Genomic DNA, 25,248 nt, shown 5'->3' with positions numbered 1-25,248 from the left:
GTTAATGTTTAAAATTACTTAAATTAAGTTTTTCAAGACAGGTGGACAGGAAGAAGGGATACACGTGACTAGAAAGATTTATCTATCGTGCTTCGATCTATCGTTTTAGCCAACTGGATACCGCAAGTCATCTGTCATCTCAAATGTTCTTATATTTATCAACAATAAATTAAACATATCGCCTGTTATAAATATTTAGGGTCCTTGATTATATAAAATATGAGGGCAGAACATATAGATAAAATTAAAAAGGGAACATTCCAGTGGCTGTATACCATAATTTTAAAAAACTTACAATGAAGTAAAAAATTCTTCAGTAAAATGGCATAAAATTTATTAAAAATTTTAAAAATTATCCAAAATGGATTTATAAATATTAAGAACGTTTTAAGTCTTATCGGATCATCATCAGTGAAAATTAACATCTACTTGGTTATTACTCTCGTTGGACCAAGTCCATTTTTCGAGCTGGGAATTTGTATGTTCCCTTAAAAATGTAATCCTTTATCATGGTCTTTGTGTTATAATCATAATAATGTTTATTACTTAAATTATGTAATTCGAGGGTCATCTAACCTCGTTATGTGGCTAGTTTCAAGTAATGTATAATATACGTTTTTTACTGAGGATGGTCCGATGCTACTGAAAGTTCTGTAAATTTATAAATCCATTTTAGATAACTTTTAAAACTTAGTAAATTTTATACCATTTTACTTAAAAAGTTTTTTTATATAGTTCTATACAATTAATATATATTTTATAAAGCCAAAGTACTAAAGGATGAAGTCGTCCCAAATGTGCTGTAAACATGTAATTTTGAACTCAAATTAATATTTTTATTTACACAATATAACAAAAAGAATTTTTAAAATCTCAAACACATTGGTATTAGAGAGAAGATAGTACGTAGAAGAGTAGACGCAAGAAGAAACTATTTAAGGTGAAGATAGCCTCTACAAAAGTAGTTATTCTAGTGTTAGTGACCATTTGGTTTAAAAGACAGTACTTCTTAATATAACATACACTTAGGGACAAAAATATCCAATATTTTGGAATATTCTAATTTTTTTTTAATAAATTCAGGTCAATCAACTTGTTTATTGTAAACAATGTTTAATGAAAAATTTTAAGTCTTTTTGCGGAGAAAATTGTGAAAAAAATAATGCTTAATGTTAGGTAAATTGGGTTATTTTTTACTTTAAATTTAAATGCTAATTTAAATTGCTTAAACAAGTCTTTTTAACTGAAATAAGTGCATAATCAATAACGAGTGTTCCCCCTTTAGTTGTTATTACTGCTTGCATCCTTCTCTGCTTAAAGAAATGCTTGCAAGTACATTTTGGACATTTCCTTGGGGAATTGCATTCCATTAATCCTGTGCAGCAAGCCGAAGCTGTTCTATCGTATTTGGAATGAGTTTTCTTTGTCGTATGTGGGATTTTAGCTAATCTCGCATGGACTCTATTGGATTTAAATCCGGGCTAAATGGTGGCCAATCCAATTTTCGAATTTAGACCTCTTCAAGATAATTACTCACTATGGCAGTGTCATGTGGTCTAGCATTATCGTGCATTAACATGAATTTGTCTTATCCAATGTAACCAACATATGGCACAACATGATCTTGCAGGATATTTTGAACGAGTTAACAATCATTCACTTCCACAAGTGTGGTGAGTCCCTCCCAACTAATATTAGTCTGGGCGAGATCGCAGGTGGCAAACCGTTTTCTAACTCTTCTGTAGACCATCTGGCTTCCATAATAGGATTATGGTCTCATCTCTAAAAGGAAACATTTTTCCAGTTGTCGATATTACAGTGAATTTATGTTCTTGCAAAATCTAAACGAAAAGCTTTATGATTTTGGAAAAGACGTGGAACTTTGACAAGGCGTCAAGGTTTTAGGTTTGGCTCTTTTAATCTTCTCCTAACTGTTTATGGAACTTACACTAACTTGTCTAACATTTAGTAGTTCATTTTTGAGGTGCATCGATGTCAATGAGCGATTTCGTGTGGAATTAAGAACCAAAAAACAGTAATCAACTCAGACATCCTGAACCAGGCCTTCGTACAAAGTTTGCTGAATCGTGTTACTTTCGAGTAATCGTGTTACGAAGTATTCGAAACTGTAGATTGACTTCTCTTGAGACGTCGTGCGATATCCTTCTGTGTATATCCTTCCTCGTACCAAATTACAATCTGTGCTGCTTGGGCTTGATCTCAGTGTCGAATTAGTGGCATACTTGTTTTAAACTTAGTTAAATAAAAAGAATATTTAATTAAACTTAATAAATTAAACTAAAAATAACCGAATTACTATGGTTTTTCCTTTATGTGAAGAAGTTTTTTATGATAAAATGCACGAATGACACATAATGCTGAATAAAATGTCACAATAAACGTTATAATATTTTAAACCAATTGAGTATATTAGCCTACTATATAAGCAACATCCAGAAATTATTTTGAAATAATAGTGACTACAAAAAAATTGTAAAGTCCTAAAATATTGGATATTTCTGTACATGAGTGTATATGTATAATAAAACACTGTTTATAATTTTTCACCAAAACTGTAAAAATCAAATCTGTGAATCTAATTTAAAAGCTAAAAATTTGCATGCAAATGTTGCAATACCCTGACGAGTTACATTTAAGTCACTCAAAGTTTCTTTAAAATCATAAGAACTATATTATATTTTATTGCCAACCGCAGTTGACACATTCTACAAGTCTATTATAACAAGACTGAAACTAAATTACATAAACATTTTCCCGCACATTTATATAAGATTAAAATTGTAGACTCACCTAACAGTTCTTGTGATAATAAGATGTCAGAATTAAATCCTATATTCTTTGAATGTCCTAAATATTATGATAATGATATTCTCATTTATGACCTCATTGATACAACTAAAGTTTCCCCAACCAGTTAATATTTGAACCCCGCTTGTTTGAATAGAAATGTTTATGGTTTATTAGTTAACTTTGTAGTAAACGCAAAATTTGAACTGTGATTCGAATTTGTATCATTCTGTGGCTAATAGACTTCTGCCTAATGCTAATATACACAGAAACACGCACAAGTACTCAGATAATAATGTAATACCAGCCAAACCTTTAGAATAATTGCAAGAATTTCTGTGGTAATAGTTATGAGCTGTGGTATTTGTTATAGTTATGTGGTTAAGTTGCAACAAGATTTAAATATCCAGGTAGCAATTAATTCAAAAATAACTTTATAAAAAGACATACAAGGCTATACAGCGCATAGTAAAATGACACCTGTTCTGTACAAGCTCAAGTAAAATAGTATATTACAAAATTCACAATGCAAACAAAATAATTACCTTAGACAACAGTTCATAATAATGGAAAGTGCGCTGATAATAAGGTCAAATACAACTATACTTACTTTTACTCTTCGGCTGATTTTATATTCGCAGTAGAATAGATATACTTAAAGCAACTTGAATCATCTAAAATCCATTTATCGCTAAACCATTTCAGACTTCAGTGATGAGATAAAAAAAATCCTGAATTAAGAGCACCACTTAAAATAACACTATCAACAAAAACAACTTCACAAGAGAGTCATTAGTGGAAGAGAGTCGAGTTACCACTAGAAATAAACGAATGGTTTGAAAGTAGGGAAATGTAAAGTAATAGTGGTACCTCGCGAGGAATCAAATGTCTCTGGCGCGATGTTTTGATATCGACGGTGTCGGTACTTCGGTATAACTGTTTCAGTGTGTCAAATGTTCTTGCATAGTATGAAATAATCTACAACTTTCGGTTTTTGAGATGTTAACCTCAATTAACTGAAATCGAAAGTAATATTACCGATTGTTAAGAGTATAGTAGATTATTACGTACAACACTGACTGCGCATACTTACCTAAATAAATAAATTTTGCAGGCGACTATTTGCACAAAAGGTAATAAGCGTTCGATGGTATTTACATAATCGAAGGATTGAGATGTAGGACAAGGGATAAACGGTTGTCCAAAAAATCCGGACGCTTATTTTTTGTTACTTTGTAATTACCGAAGAATAAAGATGTAACAGCCAAAGTTGTATATGCAGAAGAGACACATTGTAATATTTATTTAGTCCAAGTTGTAGAGATAAAATGAATGATTTAGAGCATTAATTATTGAATTTTTAAAAGCAGCACAGCGTTATAAAGCGCAATGCTTCGAGTATCTTCCAAGTGTTTAGAGCTCCAAAGTGTTGGCTATAATTTTTTTATGGCTCTTTTATGTAAAAAACGGTGTTTTTTTTATTATTTTGATTTTTTTTGTATCAAATATAATAGGGTAAAATTAGCTCAATATTGAATGAAAGTACATAAAAAAGCTGTAATTTCAGCTGTGCTACATTAAATTTGACCAAACAATTTATCAAAAATTAACGATTGAAAGTCCAAAAATGTGAATTTTTCACGCCATTTTTAATTTTCGAAGTAACTTCTGTAAAAATTTTTTTTTTATGCAAAAACATTATATTGCAGCTCTTTTAATTACAAATCGAATGAGTCTTCCTAATATCCGATCGGTCAATTTCGGAGATACGTTTAATTGTTTATAAAAATTCTTCACTTTTTATAAATTTTACAGCGCCAAAACTTTTTTTCTGAAAAAGATAGAGATCTAATTTTAAACGAATTCTCGTGTTGGTTAATTTTAAACGAATTCCATTTTTATGTAGAAATAAAAATAATTGCTCAAATAGTTTTTCAACCCCTTATTACTAATTGAGAGTCCTAGTAAAAAGTCAGTAATCTCCACTTTTTACCAAAATTTAGTTCTTCTTCTTAAAGTGCCCTCTCCTCAATGGAGGTTGGCTACTACAATTTTAAAATCTTCTCTATCTTCAGCTGTTCTTATTAGCTGTTCAAAATTTAGCCCTGTCCATTTTCGGATGTTTCTGAGCCACGATAGTCTTTTCCTTCCTAGGCCTCTCTTTCCCTCGATTTTTCCTTTCACTATAAGTTGGGCATATTGGTACTTATTATTTCTCAGTATGTGGCCTAGGTATGATGTTTTTCTAACTTTTACTGTGTTAAAAAGTTCTCTTTCCTTGCCTATTCTATGCAGCACTTCTTCGTTTGAGGTATGCAAAATTTAGTTAGTTACATCAAATTATTCGTATTTTAAAACACTATGCAAAAATAAAGAGAATAAGAATCAAAAACGGTATTATCCGCCTATAAAATAGCATATAAATTTAGCCTAAGAATCAAACACGGCAATCTTCATGAACGGTTTAGAATCAAAGTCGGCAATGAGTCTTTGACCCATGAGAATTCTCGCAGCCACCATAATGATATACCACTAGGAGTCAGCTGGAGTCTTTATCGTTATAATTTCTCGTAGTTTCTTTTCAACCAAGGTGCCAAGCTGTTTGTTTTTTTTTATTTTGTTAGTATTGTAAAATGGAATCTATTAGAACATTTGTTGAAAACAACAAAGCTCGTAAACGATTTTGCAATCCTTCCACATAGCGGCAAAATCTGCGGAAAAAATGAGGTACGTTCTTTAAATTTTAGTTGTAATTTTTACTCGAAAGATTAGGTTTAAGAGCAGATCCGGATTCAGATTTTATTTATATAATTTTTTAATTTATTTTATTAATAAAACTATACTCAGTGACATTAGAAGTGTTACACCCAGAAGGAGTAATTTCTTGAACTCAATTTTTTGGCAACAGAATGACTATATTTAAAACATGCTATGATAACAATACCAATGGTTTATCTCTTCTACTTTTTGTAAAAATAAAGTTTTATCTTCTAAATTTTTTTTAGGAATTTCACAAGAGACCGACTTGTGAAAACCGGTTCGTATAGACATTTTTAGTTATTGTTCCTCAGTCTAATTGTATTCAGTGTATGAAAATGCCTCGAGTTCGAATACACCATAATTACCACCATTTTAGCGATTTTAACAGGGGTAGAATTATTGCGTATAAAGATATGGGTTTGTCGTATCGCGAAATTGACCGTCGTGTTAATTGTACGGCAATGACGGTTATGCGTGTCTGTCGTATGTGGACAACTAAGGTAGAGGAACACGAAGAAGACCAACTGGTTAACCAAGGCGTACCACAGAGCGTCAAGATAGGCGCTTTAGATTACTGGCTCTGCGAGACCGTTTTTATACTGCGCGTCAAATTGCTGACCAATGGTTTGGAGTAGTAGGTGGACGGTAGACCTGTTAGTATGCGTATACTATACCGTCGCATTCGAGCTTGTGTTTATTCGAGGCAATATCACAGCTGCGCGTTATGTTGAAGACATCTTACAAACCAGTTTACTGCCTTATCTCGACGGCCGTCGAGACGTCCTTTTTCAACGTGCGTCTCCATATGGCTCATCAAACTATGGACTTTTTTCAAGAAGCTGGCGTTAATGTGTTGCCACGGCCGCCCCGTATTCCGGATTTAAATCCTATCGAACATGTATGGGATATGATGGGAAGGAGACTGTTCACTTTGCACCATCCTGCACAGACTCTGGCACAGTTAATACATGAAGTTTAAGTTGCTTGAAACGAAGTGCCACAAGCAGACATCGCACATCTCATTTTGTCAATGCCTATACGTATACAGGAGTGTATTCAGCTACGGGGTCGCCAAACACATTATTAATTTTTTTTTGATTACTTGTTAATAAAAATTCTTGACAACGTTATCGATTCATTCTTGATGTAAATCTACCATGTTGCCAAAAAGTTAAAGTTCAAGAAATTATTCCTTCTGGGTGTAACACTTGTATATTTGTAATGTCACTGAGTATATTTGTGATGTTATGAAAAACTAATCAAAGAAGAACTAATGATTTGTTCAAGCTACTGTTAATTTTATAACGTCAGTATTACAAATATTTTTTGAAAAATGTTATCTTTTCAGGTACTCTTCATCACAGTTACCACAATCCCACTACTTGCGGTCACAAAACGAAGGTCTATCAATATTCTTCTCTAACAATGAGAGATATCAAGTGTTTTCATGATGCGTTTTATGCAGCTAAGGACAAGATTAGACAAGATTCCTTTATTCTAAAATTTGATAAAGTTTAACTACTTAAACGTCGCCGTCCAAAAAACTCTAGACATAAAGCAAAAACAACGTCTGTGAAATGCTTTGTAAGGAATAGTGTAATGAAGCAAAATATTCCAGTGTGCCAAAAAGCCTTTTTAAATATACTAAATATTACGAAACATTGCCTCACATATATTATGAAATCATTTGTAGAAACAGGAGCAGCACCTACAGAAAAAGAGGGGGTGACAGAAAAACTGCAAATTTTAAAGGAAAACAAGAATCAATTTAAAAATTTATAAATACTTTTAAAAGTATTGAATCGCATTAGGGAGGAATCAGACTGCTCGACCAGACCGACCGTCCACGATCGACCAACATTACGAGTCTATGAAAATGTATGCGCAGAGTCAGACTGGTGGACCGTCCATCACTTATAGCGACCGACCGCGATCGTCCAGTTTTGAAAGTCGGACTTGTTGGAATTTTTGACCGTTGGTCGATGAATATAGAACATTTCGCATTCATTTATACTGCACTAAGCAATGATATTGACCATTGACATTTCAAAATTTGTAATTAACCAATAATATTTGGGCTTGTTTATGCGATAATAATTTTGAAATTTAATAGAATGGTATATAACACAAATAATTCTTCTTGTTGGTGTCTTTTTAAAAAAATGTCACGCACCCAAACTGTCCTACGCCTACGAAGACCTCTTCACATAAATAAGTAATAAACAATTTATCAAAATAATATTACAAAAATGTGGTTATGTTGCTATAGATTCATGATGTGTTGACGGTCGGTCGATAGAACACGAACGAGTAATGTGAGTTTAAAAATAAAAATACAAAAGTTGGTTGTTCGACGTTGGATGGTTTGGTCGTGGTCGGTTGGTAGTCTGATGTCTACCTTACTATCGCTCTTCCACACGTACGCGCTACCTTTCTTCCGATTTGTCAATATAAAAGATGTTCCAAATGTATATTAATGAGTATTATTCAGAGGAGAGAGAAAAACCATCATACTTTAGAAAGATTTTTAATACTAAGTATAACGCTAGCTTTACTACTCCCCGTACGGATGTGTGTTCCCTATGCATTGAATTTGTAAAAAAAAATAAAGGATTTATAAATAAAGAACGATATCTGTGAAAATCACGTAGCATCAGACCACAATCCGGTGGTATGTAAGTTTGAAGTAAAGTTAAAAAAGCCAAATGTAAAGAACAGGCCCGAAACGCTAGATATTAGGAAGCTTTCCAACAATAATATTAAACAACAGATGCAGGAGAATTTAAATACCGAAATATCAAAAATCCTTAAAAATAACAATGAACCGCTGGAAAAGTGGAGTGAAATTAAAGAAGAGATTAGGACTTCAAGCACTAAGTTTTTACTACCTGATAAGAGAAAAAAGAAAGACTGGATGACTGCAGAAATCCTTGACATGATGGAAGAGAGACGGATATATAAAACTAAAGATACTGCCAAATACCGCGAAACCCATAGACGAATTAGAGCTGAGATAAGAAAAACTAAAGAGAAATGGTTCTCGGAGAGATGCGAAGAAATCGAACAGTGCGAAAAGGTATACGACTATCACAATATGCATAAGAAGATAAAGGAACTCACAACAAAGAAAAGCTACAATATTTTATCGAAAGGGCTATGCGATGATAATGGAAATCTACAACTAGACCCCGACAAAATAGTTAGAATTTGGGAAACTTATGTGGAACAACTGTTTAATGATGACCGTCCTAGTGGGTATACACTGAGCAATGATGATACTGGCCCTTCTATTCTAAAATCAGAAGTGGAGAATGCTATAAAGGGTCTTAAAAATAACAAAAGACCAGGCAACGATAACGTATACGAGGAAGTATTGAAAATGCTGTGCGAAACAAACAGTCAATTTCTAGACTCACTCGTTAGACTCTTTAACAATATTTATAACAGCGGGGAGTTTCCTGAAGACTGGCTAGAGTCAACTTTTGTTGCCATACCGAAAAAACCAAAAGCAAAGTCTTGTGATCCACATCGGATGATAAGTCTAATTAACCACATTTCGAAGGCATACACCAAGGTTATTTACAACAGAATAAGCAAAAAATGTGAGGATAACATTGGAGATTCGCAATTTGGGTTTCGGAATTCTCTTGGGACAAGAGAAGCACTTTTTAGTCTACAGGTACTCATCCAGCGCTGCAGAGATATGAACAAAGATGTGTACATATGCTTTATAGACTACGCAAAAGCATTCGATAACGTAAAGCACGAAAAGATAATTGAAGTTCTCCATAAGATCGGAGTCGACTACAGAGACATTCGAACAATAGCGAGTCTCTATTGGGGCCAAACAGCTAAAGTGAAAGTAGGATCTACATTGACCAATAAAATTGAGATCAAGAAAGGGGTACGACAGGGCTGTATCTTGTCTCCTATTGTCTTTAATATATACTCAGAAGAAGTATTTAAGACAGCGCTAGAGGAAAGCACAGAAGGCATAAAGATAAATGGAGAAATAATTAATAACATAAGGTATGCTGATGACACTGTGATTCTAGCAAGTAGCATGGAGGAACTGAGTTGCCTAATGAGTAAGATACAAAAATCAAGTGCACAATACGGACTCAGACTAAATATCACAAAAACCAAATGGATGTTAGTAAGCAAAACCCAACAACCACCACAGCAACTGATATTAGACAATGAAAGAATTGAACACGTGGATTCGTAAATCTACTTGGGAACAACAGTTAACTCAAATTGGGATCAAGCGAAGGAAATACGTATAAGAGTAGAAAAGGCAAGAGCATCGTTCACTAGCATGAAGCAAATTTTCACCTCTAAAAGCCTCACCCTAACTCTCAAAATTCGACTTCTGAAATGTTATGTATTCCCGGTTTTGTTATATGGAATGGAGGCGTGGACAATGACCGCAACATTGATGAAAAAAGTAGAGGCCTTCGAAATGTGGGCTTACCGACGTATATTACGTATATCCTGGACTGAGCACGTGACCAACGAAGAGGTACTACGCCGGATAGGTAAAGAGAGAGAGGTAGGAATAAGTATAAAGAAAAGAAAGTTGGAATACTTGGGTCACGTTATGAGACATAATAAATATAGAGTACTACAACTGATCGTTCAAGGGAAAATAGACAGCAGAAGGGTTCCAGGGAGGAGAAGACACTCGTAGCTCCAAAACTTGCGGCAATGGTTCGGATTATCATCTGCTGAACTATTCAGATCTGCCGTAAACAAAGTCAGAATAGCCATGTTGATTGCCAACGTTCGGAACGGACAAGGCACATGAAGAAGAAGAATCCGTGAAAAGATTTATAAGAAAAAAGAAGGACGATATCCGTGAAAGCCTAACGCAGTGTATTTGTCTAATTTCACAATAGTCCGGGGAACCTTTCAATCAAAGCTCACTCAAAAAAGACGAATTTAGAAAAGGTTCCAACGAAATTTCCTCCGCCGTTTTTGACAGGCTTAACAAAATTGATTTTCTCTCTGAAGTAACCACCATTGGGCTAATAGCAGATGGCTGCAGTGGCCAAAATAAAAACACTACGCTTATGGAATGTGTTGCAACTTTCATCAAGAGCACCAAAACATGTTATAAATATCGAGGTAATTTTTCCGGTGGTAGGCCATTCTTTCTTGCCAGCTTATAGGGTCTTTGGTAATATTGAGAAAGATATTAAAAAACTGGAAGTTATATCGCACCCAAAAACGTATTTGGAATTGTTTTTAAAAATAGCTACAGCTACTCACTAAGGGCAAAATTGCAAAGTGTTTAATTGGAAAGAAACAATCTCAAGTGTTTTAGACCCACTGGTACATGGCATTTTTCTTTTAAAAATACAAACCGCTTTTTCCTAAGAAAATGCAAAGCTGGAAATATTACCATTAGAGGAGAAATTAATTACAGAAATGATTTGCAAACATTTAAAAGTGTTTTAAAGAACGGTTGTACGATCTGTATGATTGACCCCGTTATTATAGAAAGTGGTCTGCAAAATTTAAATTCACTAAGCTTAAAGATGTTGATAAACTTCTCACGAAGTACTTTGGAAATACTTGGAGAACCATGGAAAAAATCAAGTTTTTTGAAGATATTATCTTCAATAAGAATAAACTAGAGCAGCTAGCAGTTCAAGAAGGAAGTGCTGATACAGTTCAAGATACTGAAGAAACTTGTGAGTTTTTTGAAGAAATTCCTTCTATTTTAGTATAATATTATATAATATTTTGTTTCTTAAATTACATAATTTTGAAAACAAAATGTTGCTGTTTTATTTTTATGAGCTGTTATAAATAAAATTATCTGTAAAACTCATCAAGATAACATAAAACCTTTTATTCTTTTGCCGAATTTTAGTATCAAAACCGGCAGTATATTTATTTTAGTACTACAACCGGCATTCTCCATTATTTTTTCCAATTAAAAAAAAAACTATTAATAATTTAGGTAAAGTTTCTTTACTATTTGCTGTCATTTGCCATTGTCTCATAAATTAAACTATATTTGGTTCGATATGACCTACAATAAAGGCATATCATTGTTTTGTGTTTTACTTAAAAGTCAAAATGATGGAGATTGCCTACTTTGTTACTAGGACTTTCAATTAAGCACTCCTTATACAAATTACATACTAATTACTTCATAACTTTAAATTACATAGTAATAGTAATCCCATAAAAATAAAGCGGTGGGTTAGACAAGGAAACCCAATATCACCTAAACTTTTTAATACTGTGCTGGAACATGCATTTAAGAATTTGGTTTGGCTGACAAAGGGAATAAAAATAGATGGAGAATATCTGAACAACTTACGTTTCGCCGGTAATATAGTCATAATAGCTAAGTACTTAGGAATGGCAAGAGAAATGGCTACAGAAAATGTTTTAAATATAAACATCTCGAAAACAAAAAATTGACAGATTTGGTACTTAACCAGAACATCAGTATTGTTGGGCAAGAAGTAGAACTCGTAGATAAATAGAAGTACTTATGATATGAAATTATGATTGGCAGGGATAATCAGATCCAGGAACTGAAGATAAGAATCGGTCTTGTTGTGCAAATGGAACACAGAGAAACTTTTAAAATTAAGCTGCCCACATGCCTGAAGATGTGTATATTTAATCAATGCGTCCTCCCAGTGTTGACATACGGAACAGAAACACTAACTTTAACAAAAGCCTCGGCTAGCAAACTAAGAGTCACACAGAGAAGAATGGAGCCATCCATGTAAAGAATAACTGCGAGACCAAATAAAAAACGAAGAGGTCAGGAGAAGAAACAAGGTGACTGACGTCATCGAAAGGATAGCCAGACTAAAATGGAGGCGGACAGGGCATATAGCTTATATGACGATGGGCGATGGACAAAGAGGTTAATGGAATGGAGATGTACGAAGGCAAAATGAAAACCGAATGAGAGTGGCGCAAGATTGGCGGGGTTGGAAACACGAGGAAGAGTCCCATGTTTGGCAGTGGACTTTTAAGGCTAAACGATGATGATGATGACTCCCTATACAGTAGACACATTTTTAACTCATTGATTCCTATAGCTGAAATCAAGACAAATATTAAAAAAAAATAAAGTTCTTTTCGATCAATAGAAGGCATTCACAGCTACTGTGTTTATAACAGTTAAGAATTAAAATTGGCGTCATTCAATAGTTACAGGCCTATATTTTATGATCATATAATTTTCATTTAAAAAAACCGCTGTTTCTGGTCAAAAAATATGAGTAAAGTTGAATGTTTCTTCAAGTAGCCAAATCGGCTTGTTTTGTTTTGGCTGGTTTTCTTGTCAACCCGGCGCACTTAAATCCGCGGCCTTCGGAACAATTTATCGCATCTTCGTTATATATGGTCTAATTTCGCCCTTTATTTTGATCTGCAGTAGTGGAAAAATTTGTGAACATTTTTGATTTTTTTTTGTCTGCGATTTATACTTTAGTGACTGTTTTTTTGTGAACATTTTTTTAATTACTCTTAATCATCTTTATTTTTCATATAGAAAATATTCATATTGGATTTATTTTATAACGTGTATTTAGTGCATGCAATATTAAATATTTTTAAATTGAAGAATAGAATGTTCAAAATTAAAGGGTGTGGTGTAAAATAATAAATGTAAAATACACTCAAAAAAAGTTAATTGAAGAAAGAAGAAAAAATAATTGGGCTACGAACTGTTGCATAATATTGTGTATTGATATTTTGTAGTAAAATGAGTATTTTAATATAATCATAATAATTTTTATCCTTACCGACGTAAAATATCGTTGTTTGTGCTATTAAAAAAATATCGGTATGTGTTAAATAAGATATTTACACCGAAAAATAAATAAAAATTATGTCGTATGTATATGATACAATGTTTTACGTTGGCGTTTTATATATACATTTTTTTAAAATCTAATACTTGCCATAGATTACTTCGTTTAGTTATTTAAGTTACAACATTATACCTGTCAACAAATCTTTACATTTAACTAATTACATTTTTTTTCCAATATCACCTCTGCCATCGGACGTAGACAAGAGTACAATAGAACAAATTATGGGTTTTTTGTCAGATACAATTGATGAAGATTTTAATAACGTTTCTCCATTCCCGTTTTCTGCTAGTATTTACATATAAATAAAAATAATAAATATAATAATAATACTATTCTTAAGTCCAAAATGACCAATGCCGATATGGATGCCAAGCCCAAGAAACCATCCAATATCTTATTGGTGGCTGCCAGGCATTTGTCGGTACTGATTATAAAGAACGACATGACTCAGTAGGAAAGATTATCCACCAAGAACTAGCTGACAAACTGGGACTTCTCCAAACTGACCATCTTTCTTATTATCAATACGTCCCTGACAGAATGCTTGAAAATGACAACTACAAGCTATACTGGGACCGCACTGTGCTTACAGACCAACCAGTGGCGCATACTAGACCGGATCTCATACTAGTTAATAAACTTACTAGGCAAACAACACTCATTGATGTGGCGATACCCAACACCAATAATTTACGTGTTAAATACAACGAAAAGATCGCCAAGTACAGAGATCTAGAAATACAAATCAGGAGACAATGAAGACTGGAAAGTACCCACACAGTACCTATTATTCCATCTATTATTGGTGTTATTCCCAAAAACCTCCCAGCGAACATAGAATAGCTGGGTCTAAATGAACATCTTTATAAGGCAATGCAGAAAGCTGTACTCCTCGCGACGTCCAGATGTGTGCGAAAACTTTTGGGAGATACTCCAGCAAACCAAGTCACCTAGGGCTCGATAACACGGAAAGAGTCCCACCAGAGCTCAATCCTTTTGATACCGGAGGTATCTGGGATGAGTGAACTTTCCCCTTAGAGGGAGTGTGAGCCGTATGGCTAAATCTGGAAATACTATTATTTATAGGTACACAATGATAACTTAACATTGGATTATATTTAGAATCAATAGAGAACCAGTCAGAGGAAGATAACACACATTCTATCCCCAGAGTGTGCTAAGAACCATTTAGACTACGATTGTGATAACTACTTTTGCCCTTAGTATGAAATACTATACAAAAACCGCAGTCAGCCGCTTCATCGACTACTGATCTACTATCAACACCCCAAGCTAACGCCCCTATTTCTTCATTTTCTGAATAAACTCTGAAATGTTCTAGAAAACGAAAATAGGTTTCTCGAAAGGATGTAGGTAACATCAGACGTCGACATGTTGCATCTTGGATTAATAATACAAGAAAGAGACTAAAAAATAAAGGTAAATTATAAAAAACTCGTGATGGTACAACCAGTTTGCGAAATCATTAAAACCGATGTGTCCAAAAAATTGGAGACCAAAATTTTCTTCAAAAATTAGTATCGATGAAAGGATTTTCAGTTTCAATAAATTTTGGAATTTAGGTAAGAGAAAAGAAAGCAATTGGGTTTTGCAGCTTACTTAGTACTAAAACCAAAAAAATAATAAAGGGTTTTTACTGATACAGTATCAAGGCGGAATTTTACTCTCATTTACAGACTGAAAGGGAAGAGAGGTGATAAGGACGAATTTATATCTGTTTGTAAAAAGACATTATTAAATACTTTCTCTATAAGTAAATAGTTTGTCTAACTTTGGAAAAACTAGACGTTACTAGCGGTTTGATATAAATAGATCAGAGATGCCATCACAATCATCGTAAGATGATAACCGAAGACGTTGTCAAAAGTGTTGGTGATCACATGAAACTCGTATAATCTCATTATACACGAAGTAGAAGTGATAATCTTTATTTGGATAGAGATTTGAATTTCCATGGCTTATTTGATTTATACAAGGAATGGTTTGACGAACAGGTACTATGGCTAATACTGAAAGGCAATATCGTGACATTTTTAACGAACATTTTAAATTAAGTTTTACGTTCCCAAAAAGGATTAATTTGATAAATGTCATATTAAAAAAAAAACAAATCTAAACCAACATTACTTGAAACATAGATTTATGAATCACATTTGCATAGTAAAAATATCACGCGTGAAAGAAAGTGCTTTGATTACTAAAAACTAAGTTAACTTAAAACTAAGCTAAAACCTCTAATGGAAAATACTAACAGCTACATTCGATTTTGAAAAAATACTTTCTTTATTATAAAAAGGTAAAAGAAATAATAAATTAGACTTACTCACAATCAATTTAATTTAACTATCCAGACGACCGGTTTCGCTTTCTACAATATGCAAAGCATCTTCAGGTCTCGATACGAAGTTAAATAAATGATGCCGGTACTCTATTAATTGATGGTTGAAAGAACATGGTTGACACTATCCTGTATTGTTGATTGGAAACCTTAAGTCTGCTATTGTAATTGTTTGACAGTAAACGGGGAAGTTCTTGAGGAGACAGATTTTATCCAATGAAGTAGAGATAGGTGTAATGTGATTGTTTGATGAAAGTAATGTTCTATACCATGGAGTTATTTAAGTTATTTATATTTATTCTAGAGATATATTTATGAAATGTGTGTTATTTATTGAGATTTTCTTTTATGAAGGTGACAGTTTCACATTATTTCAGTGGGTGGACAATTCTTTCAACTTGTAATTATCAAATTTCTTTGATATAGTTCTATTGCAATATATGGCAAATGATTGTAAAGTCCAGTATTTAAAGTTATAATTAAAAATTAAAAATTAAGGACACTTTAAGACACACAGAAAACACACAGAAAACACTTAACAGGGGGACGAAACCGACATTAAATTTAAAAAAGGGGGAGGACTTGAATGTACTACATCTCTTACTTGGAGATAATAAGTTTTTATGTTATCTGTTAGATTTTAGAGGTAAATTTGACAAATTTGTCAAATCTGTCTCCTCAAGAACTTCCCCGTTTACTGTCAAACAATTATAATAGCAGACTTAAGTTCTCCAATCAACAATACAGGATAGTTTCAACCATGTTCTTTCAACCATCAATTAATAGAGTACCGGCATCATTTATTTAACTTTGTATCGAGACCTGAAGATGCTTTGCATATTGTAGAAAGCGAAACCGGTCGCCTGGATAGTTAAATTAAATTGATTGTGAGTAAGTCTAATTTATTATTTCTTTTACCTTTTGAAATGGACTCACACAAGCAACACATTCATGATTTCTTTATTATCTTTATTATAAACGTAAACTATCAATATTCAACTTTACGGTTTTCAATGTCGTGGGTAAAGAAGGTAACTGCTTCATTTGGCATGAAGGACAAGGCAAAACGGGCGCTAATGAGGTTTCTACGTGTTAAATGAAACTTATTCTAAAACATAAGAACCTAGGCACAAGTGAATTTAGATTTTGGTCGGATAATTGTGTGGGCCAAAACAGCAATAGCATAGCCATGTATTTGTATGCTACATCCACTTTAAAAGTATCTATTCGTCATTGCTTTTTACAAGTTGGCAAACTCAGAATAAGGGTGATAGTGAGTTATATTTTATTTTTATTTTTTTGTTACTAGAGGGTTTTTATGTTTTATTAAAATTTACGTTATATTGATGGATCTTAGAATAAGGGTTATTAAAAGTTACTGCATGATTTATTTAGACTACGGTACCTTAAAATAATTACAATAGGGTACTAATTTCTGAATTTGTATGGGAAATAACGATAATTTTATCAATAAAATATAGCAGTGTGATTCTATCAATAATTATTATTTCATGCTTTTTCATTGCAAAATTTCCTAAAAATACCCCTGGAAATTTTTATTACAAAGAGGTTAATAAACTTACGACATTATGATTTAAAATTTTAACGGAGTAGAATATATTATCTACTCCTTACAACAATTACTTACCATTTTTTACAAAGAAGAATATAGTACATTTGACATAAGTGCTTGGCGGAGGAAGGTGATGGATAGGGACGACTGGAAAAAAAGTGTGGGTCCTAGTCTCTTGGGGAGGCTAGGACCCACACAGGGTTGTAAAGCCAAAATGATGATGATGATGACATACGACAAATAGTTTTGTATAGTGTCCAACGTAATTCATAGTAAGTGTTGCATACTATAATTTACTTTTCATGTTCTTCTTCTCATTGCGCCGTCTCCTTTCGAAGGTTGGCGATCCAAATGGCAATTGTAGTTTTGGAAACTACTGCGCGAAAGATCTCTGCGGATGAGCGGTCGAACCATCTCCTCAGGTCTTTCAGCCACGAGTTCTGGCGTCTTCCTACTGATCTTTTGCCCTGTACTTTTCCTTCCAGTATAACTTGAAGTAATTCATATCTTTCGCCTCTCAGCACATGACCCAAGTATTGCATTTTCCTCTCTTTGATTATTCTTAGTAATTCTTTTTGTTTACACATGCGACGAAGTACCTCAACATTAGTAACTCTTTGTACCCATGGAATCCTCAACATTCGTCTGTATATATACATCTCAAAGGCATCTATTCTTTTTTCAATTTCAGAGTCCATTGTCCAACTTTCACAGCCATACAGTAAGACAGAAAAAACGTAACATCTGATCATTCGGATTCTAAGCTGTAGACTAAGGTCTGATCTTGTAAAAAATGTTTTAATGCTCATGAATGTTTTCCTTGCTTGTTCGATTCTTGATAGGATTTCTTTTTTTGCATTACACTGACTATTGATATTTGTTCCCAAATATTTTATGGAATTTACCTGTTCTATTATTTGACCCTTGGCATACACCTGTACGTTTATTGGTGTCTTTGAAAATACTAAAGTTTTAGTTTTGGAAACGTTTAGATGTAAACCGAACATTTCGCTGTGGTGAACTACCGCATTTATTATATTTTGTAGTTCTTGTGCGTTGCTTGCTATTAAGACGGTATCATCAGCATATCTGATGTTGTCTATGCTGATTCCGTTAATCTTAATTCCGCCTTGGACCTTGTCTAATGCTTCTCTGAATATAGACTGCGAATACAAATTAAAGAGTAGCGGTGATAAGACGCAACCCTGTCTCACTCCTCGTCGGATTTGTATGTCTTCGGATGTTGTGTGCTCTATTTCAATTGTTGCCGTTTGGTGCCAGTATGTGTTGTAACTTTTCTGTTGGTCAACGTAAAATATCGTAAGTGATTTTTCCCGAAAACAGGAAATAATGTTAATTTAAATACTACACAGGATTATTACCTACCTATTTCTTAATTAATATGCAAATTTTCAATATATTGGTTGTTCCCGTACTGAACAATCATCAGTAAACAATGAGCGAATTTTTAAACAGCTGTAATGTAAAGTTAACCGAATGCACTTACGATATTCTGCGTAGGAGGTGTCGACATATATATATATATATATATATATATATATATATTAAATAATCGTGGAGAGAGTATACATCCTTGTCTGATACTCCTGTTGTTACAATGATAAAGTTTCCCACGTTACCATTATCAAAAAAATCCAATAAAGTTAATTTTGGTTTAAGTAAAAAGGTGAAGTGGCCAGAAAAATTATATCGTTTAAATTGAGAGACAACATCCGAAAACTTTTATTAAATTAAAAGAAAAGACAGTTCACATTTGATTTCACGTATAGTGCCTCTGTATATCGCTTATATGTATTTCATCCTACCAGGATTCATTAGAGCCACTGGTACAGAAGCTCTAAAAGTGAAATCAAATCTTTTCTTTCAAAAAAAGCAACAATAAAATGGCTTCCATATGGACACTATAGTGACATCTGAGAATAAATCACCAAAGTAGAAATGCGAAGATTTCTTTGACGAAATCAAATTAATTTTATTAAATTCTTTAAAAAAAAATACGACAAGAGATAACTGGAAAAATGTCATATACAACGGCAGGAAGATTGTGGATTCTTGATAATAACATGAACTAGTTAACTATTATTAACAGATTTTTAAAATTTTATATATATTTTCTGTTTTTCATCCGCTTCATTTTCTATTTTCTCAGTATGTTATGTATGTTACATTTTGTATCCAAATATTCTTTTCTTTATTTTTATTACCGACTAAAAAGTTGAATATAATACCTCCTCGTATAACTGCATATAGATATTGCAAAATTTTTCTACGATTTTAGTCATTTTCATGATAAATACAAGAATGTTATTACTATGTGAACGATACACACAAAGTAATACAAAATTAAAATCACTTATGCAACGAATTATTTTCCTACAGAGGCAGTTGATACATTTATTACATCATATTTAATACGAGGAATAAATATTGCCATGCTTACCCTCAATGTTATTACGAAAATCAGAGTAATCTACGAGAAATCGCTGAAAATTAATGTCTTCAGTTTGATTTTTCACACACCAGTGCTTAATCATACAGAAAATATCTACCTTTAGATCTTGGGGAACGACTTCTACGCTAATTTTTAATATTCTCTGCATTCAGGTGCATAAGACGAAAAGGGTAGTATCTTTCAATTGTAAGTGCTGGTAGTGACAGTATCCTTTAATTGCTTTATTAAACATCTCCACATTGATTAAATATATTGTAACACTGAATAACAGGACACTGATATACTTTGTGTCTCCAAGGTACCACTGCTTGTTGCGTAGATACTACATTAAATAGAGGCACAAAAATATATTTTTGAATTGGAATAACCAAGTATTGGTTAGATATATTAAAAATATATTAAAAAGCAAAAATATTGACAGACGTGATATAAACATTATATCTAATCTGTATTGAAATTAAACTGCCAAGGTAAGAGTTGACAACCAGAACACCTGAGATATCAAAATACAGAGAGAAGTTCTCCGGGGTTGCGTGCTGTCACCAATACTCTTCAATGTCTACAGTGAATCAGTATTTAAAGAATCGCACTCAGATTCAATAAAAGGTATATCTATCAATGGACAAGTTTTGAATAACTTGCATTTTGCAGACGATACAGTAATAATGACTGATAACAACAATGATTTACAGAATGTGATGCAACGACTTAATGAATGTCATGATACGGACTAAGGATGAATTTGAAAAATACTAAATGCATGATCATGACTAGAATTAGATTAGAACTAGATTAGAACTACGCCTAAGAATGCTTCGGTGTTACGTATTCACTACTCTTCTTTATGACTTGGAAGCATGTACATTTAAAAAAAGTGCATTTGAATAAGTTGGCCGCCTTTGAATTTTGGGGTTACAGAAGAATCTTACGAATATCATGGACTTAAAGAATATCAAACGCAGAAATGACTAGAAGAATGGGAGATGCAGCTGAAATAATATTGACTATCAAAAGAAGAAAACTTACGTACCTAGGCCATGTTATGAGACTGCAAAGATACTCATTATTGCAGCTTATTCTGCAAGGCAAAATTAAAGGAAAGAGGAATGTGGAAAAGACGAAGAATATCGTGGCTTAAGAACTTGAGAGAATTATTTGAATGCAGTAGTGCAGAACTATTAAAAGCGACAGTCAACAGGGTCCGCACAGCCATGATGATTTCCAACCTTCGATAGAATATGGAACTTAAAGAAGAAGAATTGTTAAATATTTTAATAATTCTTCGTCATTTCTAGATTTATTGCTGTTTATTTTCTTATTTGATATTTCTTTTATTTTACTTTTATTTAACGGTTCTGACTAGTCTTTTTGACTCGTCTCATATCTATACTTTCAATTTTATCATGTTTTGTTTTAGACATGTTATCTAAAAGTTTTTCCTTTTTATCTGCTAAGAATTTTATTCGCTCAAATGAAACTTTTCCTTTGTTAGCAAACATAAATTGATTTGCTCTAAAATTCCATTTACTAATTTTTTATTCCTTTGTATAGATTTCTAATTTCTCTATTTGTATAGTATTCTTTTATAATTTTTAATGTATCTTTGATGAAGCTTCTTTTTTGCTTCTAAGATCTTTTTATATAATTGGTTTGATATATTTGTCCTTATTTTCTTTTTACTGTCCTTTAACGTAGTATTATAACTAATATATAGTTTTTTAGGACATAATTACACGTTGTGACAAATTTCTTAGAATTCACACCACTTTCGTAATTTCCAATAGTACAATTTTTTATTAATAAATAATATTAAATTAAATAGGATCACAATAGATTGTAAAATAGGCCAACTGGTTAAAACAGAGTTGTGGTCTTTATCCCTGAACCAAAATCCATAGATCTACAGGTGATTGGGATGCGCCTTTAGCATCTGAATCCAATGCTGAGGGCACAGAACTGATCCAGGTTAGGCAGGAATAAAGGGAGGGCCAGCTGCTGTCTCTTTCCATATATGAAGAATCCTTCAGAAATCTTAAGGAGAATTATAAGGCTTACTATGAACTTGGTAGGGTAACCTTTAGAGATCTACACGCCAAAAAATAAAGAGCTACTCTAAGGGTAGTCCAAATTAACCTCTAACACTGCAAGGTAGGCTAGGCAGTCATTGTAGCACTTTAGAGGATGTTTGCTATTGCCCTTGTGGTAACACAAGGGCAATACCTTGTACGAGAGCCGTAGATAAACCAAAGGGAGGTCAAAGATTTAGGGTTCAATGTGTTCAATGTAGATCGACAGTAGAGCTACTGCCATTAATTAATTTCTGTTTCAGTGACCTGTCGGCAGTAAGGGTCAAGATCTTGGAGGAAAGTGGGCCGAGAAAAATTATCCTGGGCTCGGCTTTTCTTACTTCGGACGATCCACCAGCGACACCGACCAATGGGGAGGGGGGTAAATATAAGTCCTTACAAATTCACCGTAGTCGCTGTCATAGGCAGATGAAAATTAGAGAGATTAGGTCCCCTAAAGTGACAAAGACACAAAATTTAGATAAAGGGACAGATACAGTATCTCTGAGTATACATCCAGTGCATTCACAACTCTTAGGAGGGTCAGACGCATGTATGGGAGAAATGGAGATTAAAACCGGACATGATATACTGGGTGTATATCATAGTAATCAAACCCTCAATTACCTATGCAGCAACGATGTGGTAGAGTAACACACTTCAAACAGCTGCAAATGTCAAACTCAGCAAGAGGCAAAGACTTGCGTGTAAGGGGATAACTGGTACTATACATACTACTTCAACAGTAGCTATGGATGCTCTACTAGGTCTGCCTCCCTTGCATTTGATAATATAAGAAGAGACAAAATTAGGGGTCTACAGAATAAAACAATCACTGAAACTTCACAATAAAAGGACAGGGACATGAGTATGATAAGAACTTTGACGAAGGACAACTTTAATGCAGAACCAGATCATATACCAAAAGATACAATTTTAAGAATTAATACAGGATGTCTATTCTAGACTCGAATGTATGGAAAAACAAGGATTACTTCAAAAAATAGGGTAAGATCTCGTATACAGACGGATCTAGGACTAGAGAGGGTGCGAGGGCAGGAATACACTCAAAAATTCCAATAATTAGCGAAAGATTTGCCTTAAAAAGAAACTGCACCGTTTTTCAAGCAGAGATTAATGCGACACTGTAATGTGCGAAATGACATAATGAGAGAGCATTGCCAAAGAGCAGATACATATATTATCTGACAGTCAAGTGGTATTAAACTCACTGGTATGTCAAAAAGTGACTTCCAGGCTCATGTGGAACTGCATCAGAAAACTGAATGAACTGGGAGACTAAAACAAGGCTAAACTTGTCCAGGGTACCAGAGTATCAGGGCATCGAAGACAACGAAAAAGCAGATAAACTTGCTAAAAGAAGATCTAACAGAGCAAACCGGCTGTGACTGTAGGAGTACGAATGGCTACAGTAAGTAGGGCTGTAATGCCTGGATCCGAGAAAGTCATGAAACGATATTGGAAAACAGTCCCAAAACAAACGTACGGCAAAATCTTCATTGGTGGGCTATGGACAAAAATAACAGAGTAAGTGCTCCACATTGGCAGGAACTTACTGGAAACAGGAACAGGAATGTTGAGTGGGCCTGCATCAGTAAGAGAATTTAATTACTATTTTTATTTGGAATAAGCTACAATTTAAGTTTAAAATTAGTTTACTGACGTTTCAATTTTTACTTCAGAAAGTGAAACGTTAATAAATTTATTTTAAAGTTAAATTGTGGCTTATTCCCAGTAAAAATAGAAATTGATTTAAGATGCCACAAGAAAATAGCTCAAGAAAAATAGTAAGAGAATTCCTGAATAACATAGGCATTTGCAGGAGACTTCATCTGCAAACCCTGCGATAAGGAACGAGAGATTCTGTAAAATATGTATTTTTCGATTGCGAGGCGCTGTACTCAAAAAGACAAAAACTATATAGGCAAACAAAAGCAGACATTGTTTTATTTAAAACACACCAAGCAAAAGACCTATACAAACTTCTACAGGGTACAACAATTCTAAGCTGGGTGTAGGAAACTACAAAGGACACCAAACACAATAAGCTTCATCTTCAGTAATAAATGAGATCTTTTTGAATCAGACGGACCTAGAGAAGGAAAAAAAGATCTACCGGTAAAACCACGTACACAAAATGCGATAAGTACATTACTTCACAGGTGGCTTGGAAATATGTGCATATTATGAAGAATACAGATTTTTCAACTTTTTTAATCAATATATTTTCAAAACGGTGATTCTTTGAAGCCAAAGAAAAAAAATTGATAGATAGTACAATGATTTACAATTTTTGTTTAATGTATTTTTATCCTAAAGATTAAAATTTGCTAGAAAAATGTAAAAAATAAATATTTGCGACCTTTGACCTTGAAACTTTTTTTTGCAAATGTGAGATTGGTGGAAACTTTTATACTTTATTTATAATGCTGTCTCGAACATTAACTTAGACTTTCGTACCAATTTTTAGCTTTATGTGAATTTCTGTAATCTTGAATGTCTATCTTAATCGGGGTATATCGGTAGGGTAGCATACGGAAAGGAGAAAAATATTGTATTAAAAAAAACTTCTTGGACGAATTTTGGTTACACTAAAATTTAAAACATTTATACCATGATAATAGTATTAAAGAATAATATGGTGCAGTACACTTTTCTTGCTTTTTGTTAAACAATATTCAATGATAAATGAAATTTTGTTTAAAATACGGAAGGAAAGCTTACCCATATTTATTACTACCAGTCATATAATGGTACTAAAAACGAATTCTAATTTATTTTTTGTGATTTTTTATTTTACAAGATAACAATTAAAAATATATTAAAACTGCAAAAACCAACCAACCGTGTCTTTAATATAATAACACTTTTGTGTTGTATTTAAAAAGAAATGTAACGATGTCATTACAAATAAATAATTTTGATGATATAATTTATTGTATTTTTTATAAATATAATCATTTTTAGGCTATGCTCATTAAACATGATGTGTGTCCTAAATATATGAAGGTTTTGTAAGAAATTAATATCTAACACACCTACTATAATAACCGTCAATACATCATACACATAAAATTCGGCGATTACACTTTTGTCCAAAATAATGAGTGTCATAAAAGAAGGTATACATTTTCGTCCAAGCCTCTAAAATTGAGGTAAACAAGTTCGTCCAAAGGGTCAGGTAAATTTTGGTAATGCTTTTCGAAGAAGCAATTAATATTAAACATATAAATATATAAATATCTTCGAGTTTATTCATTTGTGAAAATATTCTCAAAGTATTTATATTGCTATAGTCTTGAATTCTTTTATGAAAATCATTTATTCTTGAAACG

At 33.2% G+C, this 25,248-nt stretch overlaps 1 protein-coding gene across 2 annotated transcripts in view; it reads right to left on the bottom strand.

Annotated features, from left to right (window-relative positions):
* Ugt50B3 (UDP-glycosyltransferase family 50 member B3) overlaps positions 1-24,666 on the bottom strand; it is a 100,796-nt gene extending 76,130 nt beyond the window's left edge. The window contains exon 1 of one of the 2 annotated variants that reach the window (XM_072530099.1): positions 24,638-24,666. In XM_072530099.1, coding sequence (XP_072386200.1) covers positions 24,638-24,641 — 4 coding nt within the window. In that variant the 5' untranslated portion in view covers positions 24,642-24,666. Of the gene's footprint in view, positions 1-3,418; positions 3,761-24,637 lie in introns of those variants that run through there. The other variant, XM_072530100.1, reaches the window with a different exon arrangement.
* Between the last annotated feature and the right edge of the window lie 582 nt (positions 24,667-25,248).

Source organism: Diabrotica undecimpunctata, chromosome 4 (genome assembly GCF_040954645.1).
Source record: "Diabrotica undecimpunctata isolate CICGRU chromosome 4, icDiaUnde3, whole genome shotgun sequence".
Classification (NCBI taxonomy): Eukaryota; Metazoa; Arthropoda; class Insecta; order Coleoptera; family Chrysomelidae; genus Diabrotica; species Diabrotica undecimpunctata.
The sequence above is the reverse complement of the archived record's forward strand: the minus strand, read 5'-3'. Positions and strand labels throughout refer to the sequence as shown.